The 23,369-nt window shown below is 46.1% G+C and overlaps 3 protein-coding genes across 5 annotated transcripts; 1 reads left to right on the top strand and 2 right to left on the bottom strand.

Annotated features, from left to right (window-relative positions):
• Positions 1 to 3,120, top strand: ube2a (ubiquitin-conjugating enzyme E2A (RAD6 homolog)). The gene is made up of 6 exons (XM_079744475.1): positions 1 to 196; positions 1,102 to 1,182; positions 1,406 to 1,431; positions 1,787 to 1,876; positions 1,969 to 2,057; positions 2,264 to 3,120. Exons 1-6 carry the CDS (start codon positions 153 to 155, stop codon positions 2,390 to 2,392), a joined length of 459 nt encoding a protein of 152 aa, XP_079600601.1. The 5' UTR covers positions 1 to 152; the 3' UTR covers positions 2,393 to 3,120.
• A 172-nt stretch (positions 3,121 to 3,292) lies between these two features.
• Positions 3,293 to 7,165, bottom strand: nkrf (NFKB repressing factor). Its single transcript, XM_079744324.1, has 3 exons — positions 6,825 to 7,165; positions 6,285 to 6,408; positions 3,293 to 6,148 (listed from the first exon to the last, which is right to left on the bottom strand). The coding sequence occupies exons 2-3, from the start codon at positions 6,373 to 6,375 to the stop codon at positions 3,861 to 3,863; spliced, it is 2,379 nt and encodes a 792-aa protein (XP_079600450.1). The 5' UTR covers positions 6,376 to 6,408; positions 6,825 to 7,165; the 3' UTR covers positions 3,293 to 3,860.
• Positions 7,166 to 7,342: 177 nt separating this feature from the next.
• Positions 7,343 to 23,005, bottom strand: septin6 (septin 6). Of its 3 annotated transcripts, none has more exons than XM_079744668.1 (11): positions 22,825 to 23,005; positions 21,260 to 21,374; positions 19,089 to 19,284; positions 18,113 to 18,299; positions 15,659 to 15,820; positions 14,519 to 14,615; positions 13,204 to 13,372; positions 12,570 to 12,702; positions 12,226 to 12,416; positions 11,623 to 11,676; positions 7,343 to 10,566 (listed from the first exon to the last, which is right to left on the bottom strand). In XM_079744668.1, the coding sequence occupies exons 1-10, from the start codon at positions 22,852 to 22,854 to the stop codon at positions 11,673 to 11,675; spliced, it is 1,284 nt and encodes a 427-aa protein (XP_079600794.1). In that variant the 5' UTR covers positions 22,855 to 23,005; the 3' UTR covers positions 7,343 to 10,566; positions 11,623 to 11,672. The 3 variants fall into 3 exon arrangements, with proteins under 3 accessions (XP_079600794.1, XP_079600793.1, XP_079600792.1); XM_079744667.1 differs by lacking the exon at positions 11,623 to 11,676 and adding an exon at positions 11,326 to 11,375 and having other exon boundaries at positions 22,825 to 23,004; XM_079744666.1 differs by lacking the exon at positions 11,623 to 11,676 and having other exon boundaries at positions 7,343 to 8,485.
• Between the last annotated feature and the right edge of the window lie 364 nt (positions 23,006 to 23,369).

Raw genomic sequence — 23,369 nt, 5'->3', positions numbered from 1 at the left:
CCACTCGATACGGCAGCAGGCCACCAAAGGCAGCCGATACTCACCAACTAATAAACACTAGTTAGCCGTAATATAAAGTATAAGAAATCCAGCAGGGTTTACAATCTAAAGTGAACTTGTATGCTTGCGATTAGGGCAACCGCGTGACCACGATGTCAACCCCGGCCAGACGACGACTTATGAGAGATTTTAAACGGTAAGGAAACCGAAAAACAAGCAGCGATGGTAACGCTAGAGCTAGCGTTAGCGTCCCATGCTAGCTTCGCTAGCCGTCGCTTACATGGTGTAGACGGTCCACAACTCCTGAGCGGACACCGATATGTGCTTATGAAATGATACCTGGGGGTTATTGGGTCGTAATCCTTGTTTAATTGGGGGACAGGCCACCTGTTAGGCGTGTTGAGGACAATGAGAAGTGAGCTGTAGCTGCTAGCTGCCTGCTGACGCTGGGTGTCACGTCACTCATCTTAGATGGAAATAACTTGGTCGAAATGGGTTCGGAAGGAAACCCTGATCAGGGTAGTGGCTGATCTTTAGGTGCAAGGTGTCGTGGTCGATCCAAATCTGAATAATTTGGAATGATCGTGATGGCTTTAGTGTTGTTTTATACACATACAGTGCATACAGGGTCTATGGTATACGCTCCATTACATATGGCTGCGCGTCTGGCCCAGTGCAGCTCGCTGGGGACACCTCGATGATTGAGATTGTACTCCCTGCATTAGCAAAACTTGGATGTTTAACGTAATCAAAATATGTTATTTCGTGATTATAAAACGCATTCAACACGTGCTCCTAGTGTGGAGTACAGTCAAACCCCAGGAGTCCTGTGAACTCTGACCTATTAACAAAGCGGTCACAAGTGGGATTTAACGTGAGGTGATAAATCCACCTTATTTACTCGTGAATAAAGCTCGATGGCAATGGCAACCCCAGTTGTTTCCTTGGAAAGTGTATAAATCATCGTCTTTACGAGACGTATCAGACAGCACGGCTGAGGTTATTTTGGTAAGCTTCTCTATTTTGCCTTGTGTTTCTTTCCTGACATCTAGACATCTTAGTGTTGGTCAAATTTTAATCTGTTCTTCATTGCGTTGCAAGGCTGCAAGAAGACCCCCCAGCCGGGGTGAGTGGAGCACCGTCCGAGAATAATATTATGGTCTGGAATGCTGTCATATTTGGGTGAGTGTATAACATTTGTCAATTTAAAAGTGGTCAGACCGTATGCAGTAAGTATTATGGCAGACTCAATATGCGAAGATCATTTTATCTAAACTTTGTAACTATCATATTATGTATCAACTGGTGGCTTTAAAGAGTCCCAGATTCCAATAATACTACTGTAATTCAGTGTCCAAAAATGAAACTGTGTTGTGTCTTAATCATGTTTTCGTTCCTGTTTTAGACCAGAGGGAACACCCTTTGAAGATGGTAGGTTATCTCCACGTCTACATTAGGTCACATCAGCCCTGGCTGATGAAGTACATTGGTTTCAATACACCTGGCAAATTACCATGACGGTTGAATTAAGTTCTGTCCCAATTCCTTTCAATGCTATTTAACCAATCAAACAACCATTTGAAGGACGTGTCATTTAAGCTCAAGATAGAAGCTGATGCTTTGGGCTTGTATCAATGTTATATTCAAGGCACTTTTATTCCAACATGCCATTTTTTTTTATGGGCAATTCAAGCGGTGGTGAGGGACATATAGAAGCCCTCTAGGGCTTGGGGTGATGTTCTAAACCCATGCATTTTGATTTAAGCCTTGCTTTTCTTAATCCTAGGAACCTTTAAACTCACTATTGAGTTCACAGAAGAGTATCCAAATAAACCCCCAACAGTGCGTTTTGTCTCCAAAATGTTTCATCCAAATGGTAAGTTCTAGTAGTATTCATTCAACCTTAAGTCAAATTCTACTTGGAAGTGTAGTGTATTAATGTTTTCCCTTCATTTTCTTTTTTTGCAGTTTATGCCGATGGCAGCATATGTTTAGACATTCTACAGAATCGCTGGAGTCCAACTTATGATGTTTCTTCAATATTAACTTCAATACAGGTATTTTTATCTATTCACACACATCCACAGCATACGTGTTTCCATTCACAAAAGAGTTGTAATAAGTGTTGTAAAGTATATTTGCAGCTGCATAATTCTTCCAAGAGTATCACTGCTGGGGTATGGGGTAAACCAGGAGTTGTATGTTCATTTCATGAGCCGCAGCTGTGGAGAAGATTCAAATGTGTTTTTGTTTGTCTGTTCAGTCTTTACTGGATGAGCCCAATCCGAACAGCCCGGCCAACAGCCAGGCCGCCCAGTTGTACCAGGAGAACAAGCGGGAGTACGAGAAGAGGGTGTCGGCTATTGTCGAGCAGAGTTGGCGCGATTGTTGACACGTGTTTGTTTGCAAAGTATAAAAAAAAAAATGTCCGCCACAAGAGTAAAGACTACGCAGATCATGTGATGAAAAACTATCATACACACAATCTGACAGTTTTCTAATGTGTCTGTCCCATAGCTGTTGCTATAGTTGTATAATGTCGTGCTGTGGCATCGCCTTCTGCAGATGCTGTTGTTGGGCGGTAGCATGTTAAAGTAAATGTACCTGGTTAGATCTGGGTAACTTCTTCGATGCACCAAATTTTCCCTTCACCTCCAAACAAAACATTTTTCTGAGTCACCCACCAAGGTTGGGCCATGATTGACACATGTACTTAAGCTTAAGTGTGGATTGCAGTTGCAGTGTCAAAACATACATTTATATTTGTATTTTTAGAGGATGTTACCATGTGTTCAATATTATGTTTCTTTTTAGCATTTTTGAATACCTTTTGAAGAAAATGTATGATGGGTTACTAGAAAATGTGCGATGGGTCTGTATGTGACAGAAGGTGTGCTGGTGCTGACATCCATCTCTTACAATCAATGCCTTTGAGATATGCAGGCTGGATTTCTAGTTACTGGCTCTAGACTACATGTTCAAGCCATGCCTTTGACTATATACATTTCCTTTACTTGACTATCCAGACATGTTAAGGATCGAATTATGTGCCCTTTCCCGGCACTTGGGTTGAGTATGTTATGCTACCCCTTCACAACAAATAAACTCAAACTGACTCGACTTCCTGAACATTGGTATCTTTTTCATAGACACAGTCTTCAGTTTAACTTTCCACTAGTGGGATGTAACAAAATACTTTTCTTGTAGATAAAATTAACAAGCCGTTTGTCATGGCCCTTTATTTTACAGTTCCTTTTGAGAAAATCTACGTCTCAACGTTTAGTTGGTTTCCGGTTTAATTTATTCAATTACAGATGTAAAACAAGCAGACATTCACACAAATGAAACACCAGACAGTTAACAAGATCACAGCTTTCACAATTCCATGTGAAGATAGTTTAACACGTGGTAGCTTTCAATTGAAAATACACATTGCAAGTGCTATTCTGAATTTGAGTTCTATCAACGTAAGATTGGGCATATAGTTTTCTTCGCTGTCATGGTACTTAACATGTAGAGTTGCATATTCTGCTACAGTGAAAGTTAGAGGGAAAAAAGGAAGGGTTTCTGTCCAAATTTCAGCGATGTTTAATCAAATAACCAAGGCATTTGAATATGAAAGCACTGAAATCAAGCATGTAGTGCAGAGACAAACAATAGACTTGTGGAATGGCAATCTTTTTTTAAAACTAAAACACCCTATTCAGGCTTAAACCATAACGGCAGAGGAATGTAGAAACATCCAAGTTTCTAAAAGATACCCTACTATTAATCTGTTTTGTGGTATGAGTCAGTCTCCAGTATGAATACTACGGTCATACATTTGTCCCGAGGTCCATGCCAACAAGTGTTCATGCAAATCAGTGAGACGCCTGAGGTTTCACCAGCTCGTAGCGGCCCACCTGTCCTTCCTGTAGCAGCTGACCGATGAGCTGGTCTTTATGAACCTTGCGGCTGACAACTAGAAAGCGTTGCCGGCCCTGTCCGTACGACTTGCTGCGTAAGCCGTATTTCTGAGATATGTGGTGGATCTGCTTTCGCTCGTCGTTGTTCAGGTCGCTGGAGAAGCGCAGGTCATCTTGGCGGTCGGAAGTGGCGTAGTTTCGGATGATGTCTTCGATGTCTCGCTTGCTGAGCTGATTCGAAGGCTTGTCCATGTCCATACCGAGACCTTCTCTGGAGAACTGCTCCTTGACCTTGATGGGCTCTGCGATCCCCTCGCCGTCTCTGCCCAGTCCACCTCCCTTCCAGCCCATCTTGCGGAGGAGCTGGTTCCCGATGTTGTCCTCCTTGATCTCCTGCTTGATGCTCTCTTCGTTCGAACGCGCCAGGATCTGATGGCGTGATATGGCATCACAGTGACCATCCTTCCTGAGGTTGGACTTAACCACGGCCTGCGTCTGTCTCAAGGTAGCCAGGGCCTCCTCCGCTGCGATGTGTTTCACTATTTTTTTGGGCCCGAGACCCGCGGCGACATACTGTCCTTCCAGGTACACCTCGCATCTCCAGCGGTGGTCGGGTAACACGGTGAACTTGTAGTCGGCCGATACTTTATTAAACTGAGCAGTGTCGTTGATGATGCAGATGGCATTATCTGAGTTTTCAAGAATAACCAACTCACTCAAGTGCTTTTTCCTGCCGACCTGTTGGCCAAACCAGCCACTAGAGGGATCCGACTGATGGTTTCCTCTGGGATGCTGCTGTTGCTGTTGCTGCTGCTGCTCTTGCTGCTGTTGCTGCTCTTGTTCCCGGGCTGCCTGATTCATGCGCAGCTTCCTCACTGCCTCCTCGGCTGCTGTGTGCTTCGAGCTCTTCTTCGTGCCCCTAGACTGGGCCACCAGCTCCTCCTGCAGGTAGACGCTACAGAGCCAGTAACTGCTGTTTGGGACCAGGTCAAACTTGTAGTCGATCTTCATGCGGTTAAAGGCGGCAGAGTTGTTCAGTATGCATATGGCATCGTGAGCGTTGTCAACGACCACAAATTCTGTCCAGTGTTTACGTTTGTCAGGCTCATATTGGCCCTTCGAGCTAGGCGTCGGCTTGTCCTCTGGGTTACGAAGGGCAGGCAAAAAGGCTGGGGTGGGACTGTGCATCTGACATACCACGATGTCGGTGACAATAGAGTGTCTATACTTACGCTGCACAATACGAACCTCAGCCGGCTTCAGGAAGAGTTTCACGGCCTGCTCGGAGGCACGGTCCCTGGCTCCGTTCTTGCTGCCCGAGTATCCAGTGGCGAGATAAACACACTGGCACCTCAACTCGCACGCGTAGCCCTCCGTCAGTACCTTCCTATTCTTCGGGAGATCGGCTTGAGGGATATCCTTCAGGTTGACATAAATATACTCGGGGTTGGTCTTGCACGCCTGGATGCTGCGGCTCAGCATGAAGTTGTAGTTGGGCGAGTCGGTCCCGGTCATGTACATGGGGTCTCTTAAGGAGACGGCTAGTGCAGCGGACACGCTGGTAATCAGCCGCTGTTTCTCCTCCATGAGGGCTGAGGGTATGGGCCGAGGGGGGGGCAGCACCGCAGACTGTGCCTGGCTGGGGCTGACCCTACCTGGGCTGTTGTAGACCCGGCTGAACGGCCGGCTAGAGGAGGAGGGGCGGTCCTGGGGACCATAGCCCGACCCCTGCCGCCCGGCATCCCACGCCGTCGATCGGTTCCCCCCGCTGTAACCCTCATGCCTGGTGGGCTGCGAGTAAGAATCGGAACCCCGAGAGCCATGGGCTTCGTATTTAGCGGTGTAGTCCTGTTGCGTCTTGGCCATGTAGTTGGAGGTGGCCCCGCGCGCTGCGTAGCCTAGACCAGGGCCAGTACTCATACTACCTGAGGGGACGTCTCTGTCTCTATCCCTGGTCCTGTCTCTATCCCGATCCCTCCAGGAGTCCGAGCCAAAGGACGGCACTCTGTCGAAGGCGGACCTGGGGGCGGAGTATCCCTGGGCTCTCCCGCTGCCGTAGGAGGGCTGCTCGGCCTCCCACGACCGTGCGCCATGGGGATCGCTCCGCTTGCGCTCCTTGTCGTTCTCCTTCTCATCAGTGCCGGCTCCGCCACCACTGCTCCCCCCACTGACAAAGTGCACAGGCTCAAAGCGCGCTCTGGCACCAAACTTTGATATGGGCATTTTCCTTATAGGCTCTTCTCCTGTTACAAACGGCACAACGACAATGTTTAGGCACCTTGATTGACGTGATGCGTCAACGGTACACCATACACATGGGTAAATTAAAAAAATGTTTTATTGTGTGTAATTATGATACATGCATGTGTAAACACTTACTGCCATCCGATGAATTGGGTCTCTTTTTTGCTTCAGAATTTGTACTCAGGTCAAAGGAGGGCATTTCGCCAATGCCAAGCCCTTCTGCCATTACCAGCGCCTTACAGTCAGAGCCAGGCCATACCTATCAATGAAAGGTGCGGTGTTATTCAGACAGGTTAATCAACAGATCATGGGCTCAACTTTCTATGGAAGACGTGGACCAGACGAACAATACAGAAAACGATTGCCCAACAACGATCATCAAAACACTGCCCCTAACAACTACCTGTTCCCCGCCGACCTTCCCACGCCAATCACGCAGGTACGGCCCCCCTCACCGACCACTCACATGTACATTGTCACACGTATGGCGGCGCCGGAGACGCGGTTTTCGAGGTAAACAACAGCACGAGGCCTGCGTACCAGAGTGACGCAGTAACCCTAAAACCCACCGCTCTCTGGACCAGAACCCGAGCGGAAACCTGCCACCTAAATTAACTCATCTGCCGGGCGTTAATCGCTACGGGATCACGATGAAGACGAGTGTTGGGGTCTTACCTTACGACGTAGACCCGGTCCGGCGAATCATCATCCGCGATTTAGCGGAGAATTTAACTACCGGAGCGATGTGTATCGGCTAGCGAGCTAGCTGCTAACAGCTAACTAGCTGTGAGTGTTGTGTGGACGCAGACTAGCTGGCTTAGCTAACACCAGTAGCATCAACTCCGCAACAACTTGCAGTGTAGCGTTCAGGACTAAACCGGCCCGCAGTTTTAAAAAAGCGATGCAAATCTTGTTCTGGATACGGCTGTTTAAACTGTAGGGGAAGTCGCCACAACCAACTAGTTCTCCGTTAACGCTACAGAAGCGTCCATTTTCTGTCCGACTACTGTAGGAATCATGGCGGCTGTCACTGACTGCACTGGCCCACAATGCATTGCGGGACCCAAAGTAATAATTAAAATAGTGGGACCGTTTGAATGAACACCACACCATCAAGTGTTTCATTAATATGCTATTTTTATTTATGCTATTTTTTTATAATAATTTGGCATTAAACAAGATGTTTGGATAGGATTGTTTTTATTGAAAATTTACAACAGATTCAAACTACAAGAAAGTAGGCCTAATATGCGTTGTGGAAAAGTATTGGGACTACAAGAATTGATGACAGATGCTAAAAATGTATATTTCCTGACACCATTTAGTTCTTTACAGTGAAAGCCACATCCAAAGGTAATATTTCATAAACAGGTCTCCACTTCAATACACAAAATATATCCTTATAAATTATATAAATGCACAGGTATTCTTCACTATGTGGGGTTAAAATCCAACTACACCTTAATAGTAATATTTGGCAAATGGGTTCTACAATTATAAGACAGCAAATATACATTAAAAATGTGCATCATAAAAAAAAAACAATATTCAATATAGACTGCAAATGTAGTTAACCAGGGATAAAACAAGGGAAAAGGTCATGATAACTCCAGTAATGAAATAAGGTATGCATGCGAAATACAGAATAGGTGGGTGATTGTTAAAGCACTATGTTTAAGAGGGCACTTAATGTGACCTCCATGGTACTCAAGCATGTAATCCAGACCATAATGCCTTTTAATAAGTGCCTAAGAAAGGTATGGACTCAGTTGTTGCAGGGATTTTTTTTAATATAAATTTATATAATACCAAGGTTGTGTGATGGAGTTGTAATGAATTCAGCATGTGACGGCTCATTATTTTCCAACTGAAAAGAAAAAAAACTATTTGTTGGACAATTGTTATTGTTAATAAGCAATACTTAATAACATACTTAACCCAAGAGGTATGTCATTGAGTGCACTTTTTATATTAGAAACAAGCTTTCCCATTAAAAAGGAAAGAGATAATTGCAATGTTATTTAAAATGGAGACGGATTAACAGTGGTGTAAGATACCCCAAAAAAACTCTCTGTTTCGTTTTCTTTTTTTCGAGGGTAGTCTCCAATTTTTTTAAGACAGCAGTGTCAAGTTTGAGGCTCCCCAGTTGGCTCAGTTTTATTTTATTCCTTATCATAAATACCATGCGAGTCCACATAAGGCCTTATTCGACAAATCAGATGAAAGATGCAAGATTAAAAAGGTTGATGCAGGGAGCAAGAACAGAGGAGGTATTGGGTGTTTTAGTTCTCGTTGAAGCTGCAATCCCCTCTTCTGACGGCCAAGATTAAAAAAAGCTAGGAAACAGAGAGAGGGAGGGAGGGAGAGAGGCAGGTTAGAGGAGATGGCCAAGCGAGAGTCAGGACGAAACCACTAGGATTCCCTTTGAGATTGCAGAAGATGTTTCAGAGGACGACCACCACAGCGGTTTTAGTCCTCTTCATGCTTTTACAGGGAAAACAAGTGTTTTAATGGACTACTGCATGCCGTCCCAAACCTGCTGAGAACATGGACTTCACTTGGTGGTCCGGGTTATTTGGGAGAGACACAAGTGGGTATTTTATTGTCTTTTCTTTGACCGGTAATCGTAAGAAAAACATGTTTGCCATCAAACCAACCTCAGCCAAAACAATAGCAGTCAAGCATACATACTAAGCATACGTGTGTAGAGCACATCTGAAAGCTTCTGCGGCCCGGCGATCAGAATTGAAGTTAGAGAAGCAGAAAAGGCGGAAGTTTGGAATAGAAAACAACCAATATGAATGGTTAACACATATTACGCAGGGGGGAATCACAATTAGGAAACACAGAAGGGTGGCGTCCACAAAGCAGGCTCTGGTCACAACCCGGGGTGTTAAATACCCACAAAGCCTGGTCCCTTAGCAATACTTCAGGGCCGAAGACCTACTCAGTGCAGAGCCAGGGATTACTGCAAAGGAAAGTGAATACACAAGACTATTAAGGGGAGGATTAGGATGGAGATATGGAACACTCGTTGATTGTACATTTTCATCCCATCAACTCCAGGCCCCTGGGGGCCCCCCCAACGCACGGAAAAATTGAGATGGTCGCTGGCACGCCGTCTGTGTTCAGGCTGTAAATCAACAAGGACGTGCGTGGAATACATACACACTAACACACGCTTATTTTAAGCGCAGCCTCACAAGCTCAGATGGATAATGTCAGGCGGGAACCAATATCCTTTTCTATGGTGTTCAAAGTCAAGTACATTTGTGACCCCAATGTATTGCATTCTGTATGACGTATCCTCCATTAAAAAGGATCACGTGGGCACACAAAATATAATAAATCAGTAAGTGATGTCATATGGGATGTCGTGCTCCATACACTATACCAAAGGATTGTGGCCACAATTTCCATATTTGGTTAATGTTCACATTTATTAATCACTTTAGATAAAATACCATCGGTTTAACACTGATACATGTTTCTCTTTGTTTTCTGTATGGGTCAGTTTAATGTGCTTTCTTTTAAGGTTACATAAAAAGTTGCGTTGGCATAGGAAATACATAAAGGAATAATAAAAATCACATTTGTAAAAAAAATATACGTCACAAATGTGAAGGCGAATACACAGGTATGAATGAGAGACCCGCGAGGTATAGGCTCGGAGTATGTATTGGCTCATGCATGAGGCTAGAATGAAAGATCACTCTGCCCTGTAATAATATGATGGAATCAGTCCGTAAATCCATGTATGATATCATTATGGACATACAAATAGAAATTGGGAGTGTATTCTAGTTATGGCTGAAGTGAATTCCAGCAAATAGGATACAGACTAACAGTCCAACCCTTTCTCAAAATGTAACAGTTATAGTTGAAACGTCCTTGTTTGAAGTCCTTGGTCAGACTGTAACCGATTGACTCAAGGGACAACCCTGCTTTGATGACGGCAGAATGAATGTGTTGGCTCAAACATTACACCTTCCATTCCGTTGCAATGACCAACGCAGCCACTGTTTTATGATGAGATCGCTGCTTCAGTTTATATTTTTTGGTCCATAAAATGAGACTGAAATGTGTTTTTATTTTAAGTTATTGAAGGCTTCACACACCCGTCGGGCTGTTTTACATGAATGATGGGGAAGTCCTAGGCCACACTAAATCTACAAAGACCGTGTGTTTTGGTTTCTCAAAATAATGGCTTGTACGAAACCACAAATAAATCGTCATTCAGTTCAAAAAAGGATGCATGTTTGGGTCAAATAAAAAAGTCAAATCGATATTAGTTGCTTGGTTGGTGTCGGGGTTGACAGTGGGGATAAGGGGGGGGGGATAGGGGCCCTGCAGGGTGATTTGGTGACAAGTCATTCACAGCAGGGATGAGGGTGCACTTTTCAACAGGAATCCAGAACTGGAAATAAGAGAGAGGGTGGTTATTGCTTTCTAAGTGTTAACACAACTACGGCTACACATTCCATTAAACATTAACGGCACAACACACACTTCCAGTTCGTGTTAGCTGGGCTGTTTTGACGAGAAGAAGCAATCAGGGACGACGGACCGCACTTTTGAAAAGTGTGCAATGATGTAAATATTTAAACATACAACTATTTTAACAATCATTTTGCACTTTGCGTAAATAATTTGGTTTTTGTATTTACTTTGTTTCTCCCACGTAAGTGAAAGAGTAACCATTTCAGTGCTTAGCGGTGTCTCTGTGAGGACTCTCCCCCCGTACTGTGTGTGTGTGTGTGTGTGTGTGTGTGTGTGTGTGTGTGTGTGTGTGTGTGTGTGTGTGTTCGTGTGTGTGTGTGTGTTTACAGATTTGCCGCACAGATGTCTTCATTATCCTCTATCCCCCCACCATCTCTCTTCTTTGTTAACATTATTTCTCTCAGGATTGGGCCTTTGTTGTTACATAGGGGGGGGCAACGTGTGTCTGCGAGATCAACCCAACAGGTTTGGCCCCATACCAGCTGAAGGGCCTGGGGCCCCCCCAACCTCCCCCGTGGGTGGCCATCGGCCCTGAATGCTTCTTTGTCTGACAGTAGGGATGGGCAAAGGGAAGGGGACTCGAGGGGGTTAGAGTCAAATATTAACACTATAAATCGATAGGGGGAGGGGGATAATCAGTCGAGAAAGTCTTCCTATTTGAGGAGGGAAACCTTACCGGGAGAGGGTCTCATGCAGTGGGCAGCGAGGGGGGTAGGTGGGAGTTAACTGGAAAACATTACATGCATCAGCACAACAACAACATGCGGTAACTTAATCATCCATACACATCGGTACGACTGTCACGAGGCCTAGAGGGAAGGCGATACGGTTAGGAAGGTTATGAAAGGCAGAACATGGGAGAAGGGTGGGGATCTGGGGTCTTCCTGTTTAGAGGGGTTGTGTTAAAGAGGGAACAGAGGGAAGTGGGGAGGCTGGGAGGAGAATAGGTTTGAAAAAGGGAAAAAACAATAACCTGTTTTTAGTGCAAAAGTCTTGGTCCTTTTTAAACAGCAGCGGGTCTCATCAGCTTGAACATACAATCAGGAGGAGTTACCAAAGCAGCTTGACCAGCCACATGAACAAGACATGACTCATTACATCTGCAGATGTTCAGGATGAATGTTGATAATACAAAACCCAATCAAGGTTCAGGATCGGTTGGCATTAATGACGGTATCAGTGAGACATGAAGGGATTGTTCGTATGAGGGTACAGCCCCTTGTGTGAACAGACACCTGAATGAACCACCGTACCTTTATCGCAGTCGAAAGCGGAGAGTTTAGGCAAAACCACACAAAAAGCATACAAATCAGTAAATGCAATACACAAGAAATGTTTCGTTCAGTAAACAGTAAAAAGTAAACAGACGGCTAAATCCTGTATAATAACCCCCTACAGGTTATACACATTACAACCACATCGCTCCACTGAGATCATTAAGCCTGTTGAAGTGACGTTAATACAACGCAAATGTCTATCTGCTAGTGCCAGGCTGCTGCGAGGTGCCCTCGCAGTCGAGCGGCGGGTCCTACTCTCTGTTTTCCGACTCAACCAAAAGGAGTAAAAGAGCACTTACTTCTTCCTCTCCTTGTCCCTCTTGAGGGTGGTGGAGCCCCCTGCCTGCTGGGCCTGGTTCAGCAGGAGCTCCGCCGCCGTCTTCTTCTGTTTGAACATGTTCAGCTCGTCGTCCAGAGATTTCCTCTTGTCCTCCAGTTTCTTCTTCTCGTCCTGGTGGAGCTTCTTCAGGCGGTCAAACTTCTCGTGCAGCTGTGTCGAGGTTCACGGGGGATTGTTGGGGTTCAGTGAAGCAGGAATGAGGAGAAACGTCTCATGGTGATGGTATTGTAAACAGGTAATGCGGCGCGTCGAAGCACTCACACACACACCCACGCACGCACACGCACACACACACACACACACCTCCTTCTCGGCCTCCTTGAGCTCGCCCTCCTTCTCCTTGACTCGCTGGACGAACATCTGCCTCATCTCCTCCTCCTTCTTCTGCAGCTCGCCCATGAACTCGTTCCTCTTGGCCTCGTAGGTCTCCTGCAGACTAAAGGCGCAAGGATGCATGTTAGTAAGAATAATGTCAGCGATCTCACTTCATAGACCAGGGTTCACAGCGTGCAGCAGTAATGTAACGAGCCTAGGATGGAAGGGGTCTCCCCCTTTTCCCCCTCACTCTACTCATACAATATGAAGCGAAGGTGGATGATTCTGAAAAAAAGTAAATGATGTTGATGAAATAGGATAATAAATCGGATATACTAGGGGTATATCTATGGAGTGGGTATGGCTGACGGGGGGCTTAATCAGCCTCACCTGGCCCGGGTCAGACTGAATACACTCTAGGGCTGGGTGAGGCTGCGTAATAAATGCACACACACACTCAGAAAAGATCCATGGCACGGCAGTATGGAACACCTGGTCTTCCTCCAGCACTACACTAACTCGGCAACAACACGGTTCAAACAGGGACAGCCTGTGTCCAGTTGTGGGAGGAGCCCAGTGCAGCGCCCTAGGCAGAGAGCCCCCCCCCCCCCAGGGGCCACACCTGAAGGGCTTGCAGTCGGGGTCCGTGTCCTTGAAGCCCATCTCCTCCAGCTTGCAGCGGCGGTACAGCTCGTAGTGGCGCGTGTGCGTCTGCTCCCGCAGGTCCTCCATGTTCACCCGGATCAGCATCTCCCGCAGCTTCACGAAGTCGCAGTGGTTCTCGTTCTCCACTGCCCAGCCCCAGAGCACAGCCGTTAGACACGGTGCAGAACCACGGTTCACCGGGGGGTTTGTTTCAGGGCGTGTCCGTTGGCACACGGTTTACAGAGGACAATGGGTCCACTGGCCAAACGAATGGGGACGCATTGGACCTCTGCTATGCAGCATGCAGGCCCAGGCCGAGGGACGGACTCAGGCCTAAAGGGTTGGCCTTAAGCTGTGGCGGGAAGGCATGACCCAGCACAAACCCTTTACCCGGTTTCAGTACATAGTATAGGAACAGTAAAACATACAATGGGATGTGGCATATACTTAATAGAGGCGTTCTAGATGCTCCAGTCACATTAACCATAATGCTGCATCGGACTCAACACCCCAATGGAGTCGGGATTACATTGGTGTGAGATATTGATTAGAAAGGGTCGATATCTAAATCAATGAAATCATTGTACATCTGACCCTAACAACAAAGTTTCGCAGCTCTGGAGACCTCCTGGTTAATGTCCCGACGGCTGCAGTGGCCTGTGAACCGTGTGGTGGGGGAGGGGGGCGTACCGTCAGGTACAGCATGATTCCAACACATGAATCCAAGTTTCCCTGTTCCGTGGTTGCACCGGACCGGAGGGGCTGGTGAAACCTGACGTCTCTAGAAAACCCATCGTCCCTCGCCACAACCAGGGTCAACATTCCAGTCCCGAATAGATGGCTCGGATACATGCGACTCCTTTTTTTATGTTCTCCCCTATCCTTTCCATTCCTGTAAATAACACTTGGGACGCCGCTTGCATCTGCCCATTAGACGTACAGTAAATATAGTGGCGAGGGTGTTCTGGGTTTGACGGGTCAATGGCTGCCGTTTAACCTGTGGACATCCCTGAGGGAGATGCCTTCATGACGTATTATGAATGCATTTAAATTCCCGGTGAATCCCTTTGGACGAGACAGCGTCTCAACGGCCACAGAGTAATCGGCGACAGACATGTTTGAATAACACATGTAATCCCGCGTGACAAACACAACCGCCGCCCCCGTCTACTGGCTGAGACCGCTGGAGCTGGGGGAGAGGAGGGGAGAGGAGGGGAGAGCAGAGGGGGAGTGAAGGGGTCTCCCCCCCCCCCCCCCCTCGTTTCCTGTGGGAGGACGTGGCCCGGGCTTACCCTGCACCGTCCCCCAGGGGTACTGCCGAGCCTTCACCATCTTGTTCCCGATCTTCACCTCCTCCGTGCTCCCCACCACGGCGAATGGCAAATGGCCCTGTGGACCACGGGAGGAGGGGGGGTGGGGAGAGACTTGTATTCATATTTTACAACACGTAGACCCGTACAGTCAACATAAGCGCACGGAAGTGAATTACGTAAAGTGCTGCTATCGTCGCCATCCTCCGATTTCAAGCGAAAAGAGATAGAGCCTTTAAAATTGCTGGGACGTGGTTCGCTCATGCTCTGGTTTGTCAGTATTCCCAGTCTCCTCCTCCCGCTGCTCCATGTCTCCATAAACAACGAGAGTGATAAAGCTAGCGCTGACCTAACCTATTACTCAAGTTGTTTCTAGCTACGTTTGTTTTGGGTTAAGCAGATGTTACTCATACTAATCAACATTCTGCTGAATAACAATAACATATAAATATTTAGCCTTCAATTAATAGTTATATATATTTTTTAAGTATCTACTTTATAAAACATCAGTCAAAAGCACGTCAGTGTTTACTCAGCATTTCAGCAAACTATTTTGAACAAATGGGAAGCAAATGGACGTGGGAAGTCTGGCATTTGTCAGAAGAAGGGAATGTCAACCAGGAGGAGCAGCGGTGGGGGGCTGACGGGGGGGAGGACAGCAGCGTTTCACAGATATTCAGCAAGGCACAGCATCTATCCATGTGCTTAGCACAGCCACAGAGCCCTGATTCAGGGCTCGATTGATCCGTTCAACCATTAGCTCACGCACACAAACATCAGTTAGCGGTAAAAAGAGCAGCTTCATGGGAGCTCACACTATTCCCCCTCCCATGACTCTGTGTGGTGTCGTAAGTGAGGGCTGGGTCATGTGTCACTGGCCATTTGGGGCCGTTCCCACAGCGCGGGCTTCCTGCCGTCAGACGATCGAGCCGATTGCGCCGCTCTGAAGAACCCACAGCCTCCCACAGAGGCTTCCTGACAACCCCAGTGGACACAGATGGCACTTGCGCTGCCTTGCGCTCCCATGATATGTCCCGGAGGCGTACCGTGAGGTACACGATGAGACGGCACTTTGTAGATTGAACATAAGAACACAAGAACGTGACATAGAAAGGGACTCACGTTCATGGTGGAGTTGATCTCGGCCACGGTCTCGTCGTCCGTGGGGAACTGGTAGATCTGGACCCCGTTGCTGACCAACTCGCTGGTGATTTTGATCTTGAACTTGGTCAGCTCGCTCTTGGAAATGGCATCGGATTTGGCAATGATTGGAATAATATTGACCTGATAACAAAGTAGAACACCAGAGATGTTGAGGCGACGAGAAACCAAAAACATAACATTTGAAGTGTACTTGTTTACATGTGGAACAGCTTGGCGGGGATCGGGTCTGCTGCAAGTCTAAATATAGAAATAGGGTAAAACATGAGACATACAAAACACATGCCCATCAAGCTGTTCTAAAGAGTAGATATTGGTCTTCTTAAACAGCAAGCTGATATTCCAGCCGTTAAAGAATACATTCACTTCCCGGGCACAACATCAGCCATCCAATCTTGATTAGTCAAAATATCCCTTTATTACTTCGACTAGCGGATGCAAAATAACAGCATTTATTTTTGCATTTGACTCACATGTCTACAGGAAACCCTTGAAAGCTGCTTGATCAACACTGAAAGGATGACTAAACAGATATATGTACTTATTTCTTTGTCTTTCTCGGTCAAAACCTAACAAGAGGCATTGTCTGTACTTTCAAGCAGCAGGGATACAATCTTAAACGCTGCCATTCAACCATTACAACACATCTGGACCATATGACTTCCAGTTCTCAAAAAATAAGAGTTAGCCGTTAGAGTTCCAAAATGGGAAACCTATAGTTTAATCGCTTGACCCAAAGATATAGACCCATTTCTTTACATTCAATGTAAGTATTTCTGATATATTTACGGCCAAACATTTGTTCGCGCTTGCTTGGTTTATGACAAATTCCTGCACTGGCGTTAAACTGACAGGTATTTCTTCCAATAACATCAACCTTAACACGGTGACTGACAGCTGGCTTTGGTTTTATGCTGACCCCCGCCCCTTTACTCTGTTGGATGGGCCTTTAACCTTTAGCACCCAGGTGTCCTGCAATGTTTAGTATCCTGCTACGTAGCCTATTCAGACTACAGTCGTGTCTTCGGAAGTCGGAAGGAAAGCGGATAACCCGAAGGAACCCCACGTAAACAAAGGGGGGGGGGGGGCAGGTGTGCTGAAACGTACGGAACTGAAGCCACAATGCTAACCCCAGGGGGTGAGCCTCAGGCCTACTGGGGTGTAGGTCGCTGGGCGAAGAGAACGGTTTAATCATTTGACTATATTCAAACGCATGACCATGGCTGGCCGGTGTAGCAGGGGATGTGTTGGGCACTGTGTTCGTTTACGAAAGTGTACAAAAGCGGAATAATGCATATTTCTGTACCACTTCTCTTTCTAGCTTCAGGGATCTCTTTTCTGGCTGTAATCAGGCCACTCAGAGTGTTTCCGACATCCACGCAGCCTCGACAAGTGCAGTAAAAATAGCCTCTGCAGTGCACAGTGCCCAGAGGTTTTGTCCCGTGATCATAAGAGCTCTCCAAACATGGCCGTTATTGTCGGAATAGGGTGCTTTTCAACAACCATCGTCCCATGATCCTAATATCCATCCTCAGTGAGGTTGGGAGGAAGCGGCAGAGAGGTTTTGATTTCAATTTCTGGTGGAAGAAATGGATACCACTGAGATGCTGGAAGCAGAATGAGAGCAAAAAATAAATCCCACCCACCCACCATTGGATGGGCAACCAAAGATCTTTTCCCTCCTACACAACAGTGATAGTAAAGCGTGTTGCCACCGACACACTCTCCACCTCCATCACGTTTTCCTTCCAGCCATTTTGGGAGCGGTATACCGCCGCTCTGCCTGAGATCGCCGCTTGTATAACCGTAGGAATGTAATGTTTAGATCAAGGACCCTCAAGGCAGATTTAAAAGGGCTGCATCTCTGCTCTAGTCAATACATCTCCCTGTTGCCATGACTAAAGTAACACACTGTGGTTTGTCTGCCCGCGACGGTGGAGTCGCCGTCTGTCCCCCGCTACAGCTGCTCTGGCCCACAGTGAGGCGGCGCTTTGTTCCACAGCCAGAGGGGTCGATGCAAATGGGAACTTTAGGGAAGGACGCCTCGGGAAAGGGATGAGGCCGCGGTAACCACGGCAACAACCCTTTACGGCTGACCTACTCCTGATGCAGCAACGAGACGAGAGCCGATGACCCCGTATGAACGTAGCGTATGCACGTGTCATGACGCCTACACACATTTGAAGACATGATAGCCATCTATTTATTGCCAACCAGGTCTGAATACAAGCTTCTCAAATGGAACTTGCTGGACCTCGGTTTTAAAACAATGAGGTTAGGATGACATGCAAGAACCTTCTGCAGACTTTTACCCCGAGGATCCGATGATAAAGGAATGATGGCAGCCACCTCGTTTCTAGATAAGCGACTCAAGTTAAAAACACATTTTGAGGCCGGTAGTGGCGAGGACCCTACCTTGCTATCGAGTTTCTTCATGGTCACCAAGTCCAGCGATTTGAGGGAGTGTCCCGTGGGCGCGATGAAGTACAGGCAGGCGTGAATGCGCGTGTCGTGGTAACTGTGTAGGGTGCGCTTGATTTTAAGCTCCTCCTGTAGATACGCCTCAAACTGGGCGTCGATGAACTCCACGATGGATTTGTAACTGTCAACAGGAGAATGGGGTCAAATCAATTGATGCACTGGTCAATCAATATATATATATACAACCCTTCGGGGAAATCTGGCGAATTTTAATTAAAACCACGGCTCGTTCCTTTTTTGAGGAAGACAAATACATTTTTCTTAATTAGTACGGGAATTAACCTTGACCGACTCAAATAAAACCGTGACACAGAATGGGACCCAGGGGCTTCTACTAGCCTGGCCTGCACCAGCAGCTACTATGAACAGAAAATAACTTGAATTCCTGAAAGTCAAGCATGGATCTAACAAGAGGCTTTCAAACACATGCATCGCTGCATTCAGGGAAGAGCTGAAAGATGACACCGACACATGCATGTCATTTTACACGGCCAACTGCCGCTGGACGATGTAAAGTCCTGCCTCGCCAGGCAAGGAGCGGCCGACCCGGGTCATCCAGTCAGGTTTTAAATCGTTTGCTCCTTATTGTTTCTAAACAGCAACGTGCCTATCTTCTGTTGTTTGTCCATAGTGGACTGGGGCAATGGAAAGCTCCATTTGGAAACGCTAGGCCAACCTTAGCCTGGTTACAGTCCCCGGGGCTCAATCCAATAGCTCCATATTCACTGAGTGAAAGCAAATCTACAATGACTCCAGCCGTTGCAGCAGGGAGCGCGCATCAAGTGTCCCAGACATCAAACGTATACGTTACTCGTCCCCAGGGGGAAACTCACACTCAGTGTTCCCATGGCTTTGCTGCTGGCTTTTCTTTCTTTTTTAATGTCCTACCACGGCTTCAGGTTGGGCTCACCTGTCCTCCTTGTTGATCTGGTCCCCAAAGCCCACAGTGTTGACCACGGTGAGCTTGAGCCGCACGTTGCTCTCCTGGAGCTCGTAGGTGTTGGACTTGAGCTGCACTCCAGGCTGGTTGTGCTGAGTGGGCTCGCCCTCGAACTTGGTGTTGAACAAGGTGTCCATGAGGGTGGACTTCCCCAGCCCGGTCTCCCCTTTAGGAACCCAGTGGGAAAACAGGCTGGTTGGGCATTGTTGAGGTATACACTGTACAAGGCTGATTCTTCGGTCAGACTGGCTTCAACACGGGAAGGCACCAACAACGCTTTTAACAATATATGTTTTTGAACGTACACCTAGTGCACATCCCAGGTATTCATGCAACCCATCTTGAATTTAAAAGTAAGGATTTGACGTCACCTCACTCAAATAAAAACACTTTTCATACAACTATGTGCCAGGGAATGAATACAATCCAAAAAAGCATTGGCATGCATAGGCCTTCACCATAGACTTGAACGTAGGAACTCCCAACGCTGGGTAACAAAGACTGTTGGCTTAAGGGTGTAACTGTATAGTCATGGCTTGTTGTGTTGGATCCCCAAATGTGTGTGCGCTTTAGTTTCGGATACATATCTTAGGTCTCACTTGTAATGTTCGGGAACAATAAGAAATTAGGTTTTGTTCGCTATATTGTCCTTTGTTTCAGAGTGTGATTTAATGCCCAGGCCAATCGAATGTTGGTCCCTGAACAATGGCCACAGCAGCCCAACTCTTTCTTAGTGAAACACGAGCCTCTCAGAAGGTGGTGTGCAGGTCTATTAGAGAGCATAACACCAGACACCTGATCCCTAGCATACGCTGTCCAGCCAGAGAAGACGACAGAAACTGGTATTGTTTGATTAACAACAAACCACATCTCCCTAAAACGAGACGTAAAAGAAATTAAATTGAAATAAACCAAATCAATAATCTCCATGATGGCCCCTCTGGGAGTACTAATGGTTGGACTGGGTTTGTTGTCACTGCTCACCAGTTTGCTTTTTCTAGCCCTTTTTATTGTTTTTCAAAGCAAACCCTTTCGGGCTTTAAATGGATGCTGCGGTCAGCTGCGCACATTCTTGAAAAGCAAGTACTTCATGGACAATGAGTCCAACGCCTTTTTGCCAAGTACTAAAACAGTACTTGGCAAAAAGGGAGCAATGGTTATGGTTAGATGCTGCTGTATGAGATGCCACTATCCTCACTCTCTAAACACATGCAGAAACTAGAACAGACTCACTCCTAGAGGTCTTAAGGAGCATGACGCAACAGTTTCACAAGAAAATAATTTCAGCAACCATCATTTGATGACCTCGTTTTGAATGGTGTCATGACATACAATCCTCTTTGCTGTGGAGAACAACGTATACCCAAGGCAGGGGGTACAACAGACTTGCTTCAACACATCTAAAAGCCAAGATCTATTGTGACAAGATGAGAAAGAACAGACTCATGCAAACAGATGTCTGACTTCCATTTTACAGAGGGAGGCAGTCAGCTGACTCACTCACTCACTACCCCACCGTCCTCACTGTTCTAAACATACTCAGTTTATCAGTTTATCAGAGTCATTACATTAGCCCTAATATCGGTGCTATTCTAATACGTCATCCTCCACACAGGATGCTTTATGGAAGGGGTCAACCTGGACATATGTCTACTTCCTGTCAAGCCAGAGTAGATTTTTGTTCCTTTAATGTCCTAAGGAGTCACCGGTCCCCGAGTGGGATTATAATTTATTGGGATTTAAGATGGCAAAATGGCCTTGTTGGCCAGCGCTTTCTTTGATTTAATTTAAGTCCAATTACTTCTAAAAACTCTCCTTATATTAAAATTGAATTGAAAATATTAGGTCATTACATTCAATTTAATTTCTTCCATCATCGACATTCATCTATATCTTATACATTTAAGGAAACATTGAACCATGACCATTTATAACATTGATGGACACACATTTCCATCTTGAAACACTGTCATTGATGTAAAACACCTCATTAAGCCAATCACCAGGTCAGGAAAAAGACATGTGCTCCACAATCTGGAAGGGGTCTCTAACCAAGAGGTGAACCTCGATGCCTTTGTACACTGAAGCAAACGATCCCTGAATGATGGCCGGGGGGGTGCTTGCGTGTGAGAATCACTCACCAACACAGAGGATGTTGAAGCAGAAGCCGTGGTTGACAGACTTGTTGACCAGTTGATCGGGCATGCTGTCGAAGCCGACATGGCCGGCCAGCGGGACTGCGCGGGCACCCTCTCCCTGTCGGAAAAGGAGTGTTATATAATTTAAACATTATGCAAATTTAATGTATACGTCTTTCATCAACTGAGGAGGCCACCCTGATGGTCCACATGTTGTTGCCTTACATGCAATCACATTGTTTATAATTTAACACACTTTGTAATAAGGAAAACAAGTTCTTCTTAACCATACGTGTCACTACATTTCTTCCATCTATGAGAATTCAGCTTTCAGGAGCCTTGTCTCATTTCCTGTTTCCTGTCAGTAACTTTCACCACTAGTATAAAACCACAATTTAACATTTGTAAAGAAATGCCAACTTCCTGCTACATATTTATCTCACGTAAGGCAATGTCTACACTATGAGGTGCAAGAAAGCAACACATTTAGATTATAGGCTAACATTTTCCGAAAACCAAATCTCTGCAAAAACCAACAATTATGTGGTTTGTGTAAAACAGTCAACAAATATAGCCAACTGTTCCAAGGTATAAGGGTACTGTAAGATAAAAACAGTCCAGTTCCCAAACGACTATCCCACACTTGTGTTAAACAGTTGTAAATTAACTAGATAGTTAACATTAGTTTAAACAGCTGAAGGGCTATTTGAAAAGTGTGGGGAACTCAGCTGAGCAAATACACTGTTCCTTGGCAACATGTGGCAGATTCCAGGATTCAACTGAGCACCAGCCAAATATCCCATGTTTTTTAGACATTAAGGCAGAAAAACACATCAAATCAGGCGTACAGGAGACCCAAGATTTATTCAGTTAGGAGGGCTTCCTGTGAGCCATTTCCTGCACATTGCATCTGGGCGCATACGCTGCCGTCATCGAAATAGGTTCAAACTGGTAGCGAAGTCTAAATCCATGATTTTAAAGACAAATGTTATAGCTCAGCAGTTGCATCCATAGACAACGCCCGATGGATCTAACGGGTCTGAGGACGAAACATAACGGGATCCAGCCCGATGGCGCTGCAGATCACAAGAGCGTGAAGAATGAATGGCGTGCCGTTCCATGTTGTATCATATCATCCTTGTTTCAACACAGTAGTCAATACATGATATGTTTATTTAAAGAAAAACACATGACGGACGAAACCATCAATGAGGATGGAAAGAAACGTGCGCTAGGCGACCACCGAATAACGGCAGCACAATGTCCCGTGTCCATCAGAAAGCCCAGGCCTGTATATATTCAATATACATGTTTAAATGCTTCAATATATTCCCTTAACAAGCCCCCCGCCCCCCTGGTTATACAATGGCTTCGGCTTCAATGAGCGTTTACTGTGTGCATACAGAAAGGAAACGGGACAATGTGATAATAAGGGCGTAGGGCAGGGGATATACACCTCCGCGTTTTAAACACATAGCGTTTGGAAACGGCCCGGGCGCACATAATAACACTAATTAATCCCTGTATGTACCACGCTTAAACCCTAATTAATCAGATTGGCTACTCACCGCCTGCCTGGCTATCTCCGTGGACGCCATGGTTGAAGCTGCTGCTGGGACGAACCTCTCCGCTCCAGGAAGCCGAGGGCGAAGGCCTCCTGTCGGGACTGTACCAACACACCGTATATTTGTGTATATATTTATAATCACGGAATGGTTCGCTACGGCTCCTCGGGCGGTCTCGTTTTAATATGTGTACCGTGGTGTGCTTGAAACGAGTGGATCCAGATGTGTACGCGTGTGGGGGGCTTAGTAACGTGTGTTAGTGGCGGATGGTGAGCCCCTATCAGAGTGGCAGATGGAGCCCTCTGATTACAGCGACGATAGGGTGGCGTTTGACCCATCAAACTGTGGCGGGTTTATCGTTCAACATTAACTACCACTTATGTTTAGGATAATATAACACAAAAAATAGGTTTTTTTGGCCATTTATTTGATTACGCATTTTTACTTGCATGTAATGTTGCATGTAATGTAGAATAATAGTGTAATATTTGCATAATTGTTATCCTACCTGGCTAGAGGTGAAATAAATCAACCTCTTGGCAGGGTTT

Source organism: Pollachius pollachius (genome assembly GCF_949987615.1).
Source record: "Pollachius pollachius genome assembly, chromosome: 10".
Lineage (NCBI taxonomy): Eukaryota > Metazoa > Chordata > Actinopteri > Gadiformes > Gadidae > Pollachius > Pollachius pollachius.
The sequence above is the reverse complement of the archived record's forward strand: the minus strand, read 5'-3'. Positions and strand labels throughout refer to the sequence as shown.